The sequence below is a fragment of the Protobothrops mucrosquamatus genome, unplaced genomic scaffold (assembly GCF_001527695.2).
Source record: "Protobothrops mucrosquamatus isolate PMUCROS unplaced genomic scaffold, P.Mucros_1.0 scaffold197, whole genome shotgun sequence".
NCBI lineage: Eukaryota > Metazoa > Chordata > Lepidosauria > Squamata > Viperidae > Protobothrops > Protobothrops mucrosquamatus.
This window is the reverse complement of record NW_015386553.1, coordinates 789126-797006: the sequence shown is the minus strand read 5'-3', so window position 1 is coordinate 797006 and position 7881 is coordinate 789126. Positions and strand designations below refer to the sequence as shown.

Below are 7881 nucleotides of genomic sequence, written 5' to 3'. Positions count from 1 at the left end.
TGACTTTAGAACCTAAAAATTTAAATGTCACTCATTAATCTTGTCAATAATTGCAATGCAAGTAAGTCCCATCTGTAAATATCCATTTGTCCTACTTTATTTAATCAAAATGTGATTTTTACTAAAGTTCACATGTGAATATTTTAAGGCTACATGTTTTACAGTTTGGGGTATTACAACTGTTTCCACATGAAGCTTCTGTCTGTTGAAATACAGTCAGAGCATTAGCAGCCATACCCAGTTTAATGTTTTATAACAGGGTAGAGCACACACTAATGAAATATAGTTAACATTGCTCAGTTGTAACTCTAAAAGTGCAAAATGTATCCACTCAGCAAATCCACATGCTAGAAAGGTCATGCTCAATATCCTATAAACTAGGCTTCAGCAATATGTGAACTGAGAACTACCAGAGGTACAAGCTAAGTTTCGAAGAGGCAGAGGCACTAGAGATTAAATTACCAACATTTGCTGGATTATACAGAAAGCAAGGGAGTTCTAGAAAAACATCAATTTCTGCTTCATTGACTTATACTAAAGCCTTTGATTGTGTAGATCACAGCAGACTATGGCACATTCTTAAAGAGATGGGAGTACCAGACCACCATACCTGTCTCTTGAGACACCTGTATGCAGATCAAGAAACAACAATTAGAACCGGACATGAACAACCAATTGGTTCAAAACAGGGAAAGAGATGGGACAAGGCTGTATATTGTCATCCCGCTAATTTAACTTACATGCATAGTACATCATGCGAAATGCTGGGCTGGATGAATCACCACTTTCGCATAACTAGGCTATAATGTATGGCAGATTTTCTTGGGATTATATTGTTGAAATATGCGATGCAAGTAATTTTGGTATAAACCAGTTTATTAGAAATGAGACAACTTGAATAAGCGCCGCAACGTCAGAGCAGTTCCTGCATTGCTGGAAATAAAGCTATACATAACAAAGCTTATTTCCAAATGTTTTCAATTACGCATTTGAAAACGTTTAAATGCGTTTTAACACCACTATCTCCCTTCCCGAGCCACAATGAGTTTCACCACCGATTCATGTTACAATTCGTTTTGCTCTCTCCCTTCCTCTTTGAAGTGGTTTCCTGTGGTGCAACTAACTATATCTCCTTCCGCGTTTAGGCCACACACGTTCGTTAATTTTCAGTTTGTCCCTTTATGCAAAGTGGATCATCCCACTACACCCTGTAAAGCAAAGAAAAGCCAATCAATCCCGGATAGGATTGTATCTTTCTAAGGCGACGTTTTCATTTGTTGCAGAAGATGGACTACTTTTCTCAGCTCCCTCCTGCAGCCTGCTATTTCCCCGTCAGTCTTCCCCGCCTCTCCTTGGTCAGCTGATGTCACAGTCGTGTGCGGTTTCTCAGCAATAATGGCAGCAACGGGGCTGGAAGAGATGAATCCGAGACGCAACGGCTGAGGGTGGCGCGCGCAGGAAAGCGCGCGCGCGCGCGCCGGATCGCTGTCCCTCCTTAGATATACATAGACATAAGAACGGAGGGGAGCGCTAGCAGGTTTATGTCGAGCCAGGCCTGGGCCGCCGCGCCAGACAGAGCGCTGAATCTTAATCTCGATCTGGCGACAGCGGCCGCTACGGAAATGGCCGAATGGTCGAAGGCCTCCAATTCTGCCTTGGCCGCTGGCGGTCTCTCTGTGTCGCTGATTGAATCAGGTAAAACAACTAGTGAGCGCCGTCGCGAAAGGGGACGGGGAAACAAATCTGCGAGGCGGACGAAGCCAACGTCTCAGTTCCCTGCACCTCCGACGCCGCCATCTTATACTCGTGCTCCCGATTATGAATTACAGTCACCTAAGGGGATCTCCCACCCCCTCCCCTCTCTCACCCTCCTCCAACTGAGCTCAGCTCTGAATTCATCTCTCTCTCTTTCTCTCTCTCTCCCGCAGAACTGTATTTCCTCATAGCTCGCTTCTTGGACGCTGGGCCTTGTAGAAAAGCAGCCGAGGTGAGTTCTAAATCGGCGCCCTACTTCTCGGCTACCCCCAATAAAAAATAAAGAGTGGCCCCCTCGCTTTGGCCAGCAGCCGCGTTTTTTGATTTTAAAGATGTGGTTCTTCCTTTCCCTACAGGTACTGGTGCGAGAACTGGAACAATACCAGGTCTGCTTGACTTTTTGAAATTCTATTTTTCTTTTGTGACCCTCAAATTTTGCTCATAGTTCTTGATTTTATTTATAGACATGTCCTTTTAAAGATATTAGTGCAGGCATCCATCGTAACTTTAACGTCTTTTTCATGTCCCCCTTTTTCCCTTTGAACTTTAGTTGCTTCCTAAACGATTGGATTGGGAAGGAAAAGAGCATTACAGACGTTATGAAGACCTGGTGAGATATAGTTAGTTTAGAAATGAACTATAAAAGGGCATTTATTAAGAAAACCATTACTCTATTAATCATCCTACTTTGATGTGTTATTTTGCTAGACAACAAAAACCATAAATGGGACTGCAAACTGAAAATGTCATCACAAAGGAGATGGAGTTTGTGAGACACACAGAGGATGAGTTGTGAAAAAATATCCTTGATGCTCTTGCCTTTCTGTCTTTCAAAATGAGAAAATATGAAAAGAGACCTTTTTCCTGATTTGTTCAGAAATTTCTTAAATAATTTTAGTTTAACAGGGATTACTATTGCAAAAACAAAGTTCTTGTTTTTCTTTGAAGACATTTTGCTTCTCATCCAAGAAGCTTCTTCAGCTCTGACTGGATGGTGGGGAATGAATCCAGTCATTGCTAAAGAAGCTTCTTGGATGAGAAGTGAAATGTCTTCAAAGAAAAACAAAGTCCAGTTGCCTCCTGAAAAAGCACCTTTGGGACAACCATGATCTGGATGACTGAGAATCTCCATAGACCAGGGGTAGGCAACCTTGGCTCTTTTATGACTCATAAACTTCAACTCCCAGAATTAATTCTGGGAGTTGAAGTCCACGAGTCATAAAAGAGCCAAGGTTGCCTATCCCTGCATAAACATTTAGGGATTGTTATTATTTATGGTTAATTTAAATTTCTTCACTTTTGAAGATGTATTTATTTTCACTCATAACCTGGATCATTTTGTATTTTGTTTGTACTGAAGAAGTTGATCTTTGTTTCTTTGTTTTAAGAAAGTGCTGCTTAGTAGTCTTGCTGAATATTTGTGCACTGATTTTAGAGCTTTCAGGGAGAAGGGGATTCTTAGTGAGTTGTTTGGAGCCAAGATCCTTATCATTTTCTATCTCTCCATTTCTTTCCTCCAAATGATACACAGTTTAAATATTAAATTCTCCCACACAGTATATTCTCTTATGAAATCCATGTTTTTAAAGGAAATGCCACTGGTTGTATTGAGCATTCATGTAATATATTGAGGCTAATACAGTTATTGTATGCTGTGGTTTAGCAGTGGCTTCATTTTTTTCTTGAAGTTATGAGCCTTTTTTAAAATGATGAAACTTTAAAAATATTAGAATTTAAAGATTTTTTTGTCTTTATAGGATTTCCAATGAAAAATACAGTACATAAAAACTGAACTGCCAGGTTTTAGTAATTTATAATTAGAAATATCAGAAATAAATAATTGCGCTACATTAATGTAATAGCTTCTTAATTCTGAATGTTCTTCTTGTATCTCCCTCTGACATTATTATAGTAGATAAATGTTTCTAGAATAATCAATTCAGTAGTTGGTTTGTTTGATCACAAAAGATTCTCTTGAGATTAGGTATTTTACACTTAAATTATTTCAAAACCAGATCAGTATACTTAACTTCATGTTGATATGAAAAGCAAAATAAGGTGCACACTTTAAGGTGTTTCATTGCAGCAGTGATACTCAAATGGTAGTGCCAGATCAGGAAAACATTCATATGAAGTAAAAATTACGAAATTGAAAAGTTTTTAAAAATAAAATAGTTTTGGTCAGAAAGGTATTAAAAGAAGTGATGACAGAGATTTAATAGATAGGGTGCCACATCAAAAAAAGTTTTCTGCCCTTGAAGAGGTATCCTCTGGGATGTTTCAGAGTTCAGATTTAGGGCAAATTATAGAGATTGGTCTTGATTTTATGTAGATATGATTGTGAAAAACAGCCATTGTTGGCTTTTGATATTATGTTACTATTATGTATTCTGAGTATTTCTGATAGAAGGCAACTAACTGTGTAATTAATTTGAAGTTATTTTGTTATAGGCAATCTAATTTAAAGTATCTTTTGGGGAGAGGGTGAAATAATGTAAATAGTGAAATGGTGTTGCTTTTTTAAAAGGCTAAAATATGTGGTGTCAAGTATTTCCAATAAGGGATAAATAATTGTTTCTAAAATATTTAGATTATATAAGCAATATCCTAATTGAGTTATATTAACTTTAATTTTTAATCTTGTTTTCATGTTAGGTATTATCTAACAAACATGTCGCTCCAGATCATTTGTTACAAATTTGCAAGCGAATCGGTCCTATACTGGATAAGGAGATTCCACCCAGCATTCCAAGAGTGAATTCATTGTTGGGTGCTGGGAAACAGTCCCTGCTGCGAACAGCAAAAGGTATATTAAGATTTTTGTATAATGCATTCTTCATTAAATTCTAATCAAATATCTCTGAGCTTGGTGTATGCAAAAGTACACATCTTAGTTTTCAAAATTAGGATGAATGTCCTTACCAATTTAATCAAAACTATTAGTGTTATACAGCTTGAAATGTTACACTTCTGAAGATACAGTACATTTCTTTATAACATTTCATAGTGTTGAAGCATAGAAAAAGTGACAGACCATATAGCCACAGAGTTCTCTAAGTTGTTGCAATAGTTACTTGTTATAATGCTTTTTGAAAAGTAATTTGTGCTTATTTTTAATATATGCTTATATACTTATTTTTTAATATATAGTCTTAGTTTAACAAACTGTAAAGACATTCCACATAGAGCAGGGGTGTCAAACTCGCAACATCATGTGACGTGTCCTGACGTATCGTGACTTTTTTTCCATTGCCGGCAATGGGGTGGGCGGGGTTTTGCTATGATGCATCCAGCCTGCGGGCCGGCAGTTTGACACCATGACATAGAGTTTTTCAGTTTCTTAACTGCTTCTCTCCTGCCATTGGTGATTCACACAAGTGTTCCTTATCCTAACTTGAGTAACCTCTCTCCTTTAGAGGTTATCTTCTTGGCTTGTTTTTAGCTTAGAGAGAAGACTGAGCAGAGGGTACAATTAACTTTTTTCCCAGAGCTTCTTAGAATTCTAGCACCAGTCATTACTGATATCTGATTATCTTTCCAAATGCTGGTATTTTTCACCAGCCTTTCTACTTTTCATCTGTCTTTTCATCTTTGTTACTTCTTAGTCCTTGTCCATAGTATGTCCAGTCTACACAGCCCAAGGACAACAGCAGAAATATCCAGCGTACACCAATGACCTCCTTCATTGACTAACACTTGCGCTTTTATGTATTTCCATCAAAAAGCAGATCCATCTTTTCATGTCTTAATTAGGGAGGAAGTCTGCAGGTGTCTACGTGATAACTACCCTAGTGCTGAAAAGAATGAAAAAACAACCTTAAATTTTGAGGCCATTTTGCTACATCTCATTCTGCCATACTAGGCCTTTTTGATAAAACCTTATATTTTTAATTACACATTCATCTTGATTTATGTATCATGAAAAAAATCAGTTGTAGTAGTTGAATCACTTGAGTTCAGTATAAAAAATGTATCAAATATATTATTTGCTTTCTTGTAAATTATTACCCTTTAAGGCACAGTGAAGTGTGACTTTTAACCATGGTTAGGTTGAAAACAGCAGCACATTTGTGCAGATATTCAGCTGCCTGGCTTGGTTGGATCTCAGTGAACATTAACATAATCACTGGAATGTCTCCTTATCCAAAATTAAAAGCCATTCATGAGAAGAGCCTGTCATGGTTCCGACAGAATGAGAAGAAAAAAAATGGCTGCAGCCATGCTCATTGTAGAGTTGACAGAGCCAGCAGAAAGAGCATACAAAAGTAATATGTATATATAAAACATGTAAGAGAATCGAACATATTAGTATAGTGACTATTTCCATGTAATATTCTCAGTCTTTCCCTCTTGAGTCCTTCCCTGGTTCGGCCAATCTCTTCTACTTGACATCCCTCCTCAAAGTAGCGCTCTCCTTCTTCCATGTTGTCTTCATTGAGTTCTGAGGAACTTGGGAGGGTGGAAGCAAAGCCAGTTGAAAGGAATCCTTCATCGCCGTGTCTGAATATCCACTAGAGCAGGTGCTGCTATCTGGACAATATCTAGATGATTAGCCTGTTCTTCCCTCATCTCCCTTGGGAAGTAAATACCAGAAATGGACGGTTGGGCCTCATCAACCATTAGTCTTCCTGTCCACTCTGTTTGATTAACCTTTTCATTTACAGATTCCGTGGCTGGTTCTAGTGCAGGCCTGGAAGGCTGTGGCTTTTCTGGGAAAATGCTAATGGAATTGCCACACCAAGTTCGGTGTTCACATCTGGCATTTTCTAGAAACATTCAGATTCTAGGTGGCCTTTCCAGTGGATCAAATGATATCTATGTCCCTTTGTCTAGAGTCCAAAATTTCTTTGACTTCCTTACCATGCACTATAACTGGCCGAGCCAATGGGTGCTGGGAGCATATAAGGCTAGGAGGGCCTTCTTTGACTAGCAACGATGAAAAACTGGGTGGACTTGCACAGATGGTAATAATTGTAAATGAAAGGCTACAGGATTAATCTGCTGGAGGACCTTAAAGGGCCTTGTGAATTTTGTATCAAGTTTCTTAGAAGGCCTAGCAGAAAACAGGAATTTGATAGAGAGTCAGACTTTGTTCTCTTCAGCAATCAAGTCCTTCCTGCTGATAGGCATCTGCAACCTTGTAAGACTGTTTAGATAGTTCAATTTGCTGTTTCAATAGGGTCTGGGCAGCCAGTTGTTCTTGAAAAAATCTGGAACAGAGCCTTCCTCCCACAATGCACTCAGGTCTCTGCCATACAAAGTTTGAAAGGGAGTCATAGCAATCGGTGTGTGCAGAGCACTATTCTATGAAAATTCTGTGAGGGGAATACAATACATTTCTTTGGTATATCTGTTGAAGCAGGGGCCGATGTGCAAAGAGTTGTTTTAATTCTTTAAATGCCGCTTGCTGTGTTCTCATCCAAGCAAATTACACTCCCCCCCTTTTTTAACAGCATAAGGTTTTAACCTTATGAGCAAAGCTAAGAATAAACTTTCTGTAAAAGTTTGCAAGGCCGAAAAAAACTCTTATGTTGTTTGTATTATGGGGAGCCTGACATGAGAGCACTGCATGCACTTTCTGGGGATCCATTTGGATTCCATCTGTGGAAATGTAGTAACTGAAGAAATCTAACAGCTGCAAGTCAAGCACACACTTCTCTAATTTAGCAAAGAAGTGCTATTCCCTCAGTTTACTTAAGACTTCACACACATGATGGTCATACATATTTTCATCTTCTGAATAGATTAGGACAGGAGTCCCCAACCTCTGGGCCGTGGCCCACTAACAAGCTGTGAGCTGTTTGCAACTGGGCCATGGAAATGGACGAGCGCATGCACACATCCCCATGTGCACAAGCAGTGGACGAGGGTGTACACGCACGCTCCATTTGTGCAAATGGAACTGCATGTTGCCAGTTGCTCAGGTGGAATAATCCCTTCTCTCCCCCCCCCCCCACCAATCTGCAAAGCCGGAAAGGTTGGGGAACTCTTGATTAGGATATCAGCCATGTAAATTGCTACAAAAATGTCAGTTTTGTCAGAAAAAAATTGGTTCATGAATCTAGAAAGCACAGCTCTACAATTTACTAACTCAAATACCACATATTCAAATTTGCCATACCTGTT

The 7881-nt window shown here is 39.0% G+C and overlaps 1 protein-coding gene across 1 annotated transcript in view; it reads left to right on the top strand.

Moving 5' to 3' along the window:
• The first annotated feature begins 1475 nt into the window (after nucleotides 1-1475).
• The window catches only part of BRWD1 (bromodomain and WD repeat domain containing 1), a 70873-nt gene continuing 64467 nt past the window's right edge, over nucleotides 1476-7881 (top strand). The window contains exons 1-5 of the mRNA XM_015813807.1: nucleotides 1476-1695; nucleotides 1929-1987; nucleotides 2112-2141; nucleotides 2306-2365; nucleotides 4411-4561. Of these exons, the coding sequence (XP_015669293.1) occupies nucleotides 1542-1695; nucleotides 1929-1987; nucleotides 2112-2141; nucleotides 2306-2365; nucleotides 4411-4561 (454 nt within the window). The 5' untranslated portion in view covers nucleotides 1476-1541. The remainder of the gene's footprint in view (nucleotides 1696-1928; nucleotides 1988-2111; nucleotides 2142-2305; nucleotides 2366-4410; nucleotides 4562-7881) is intronic.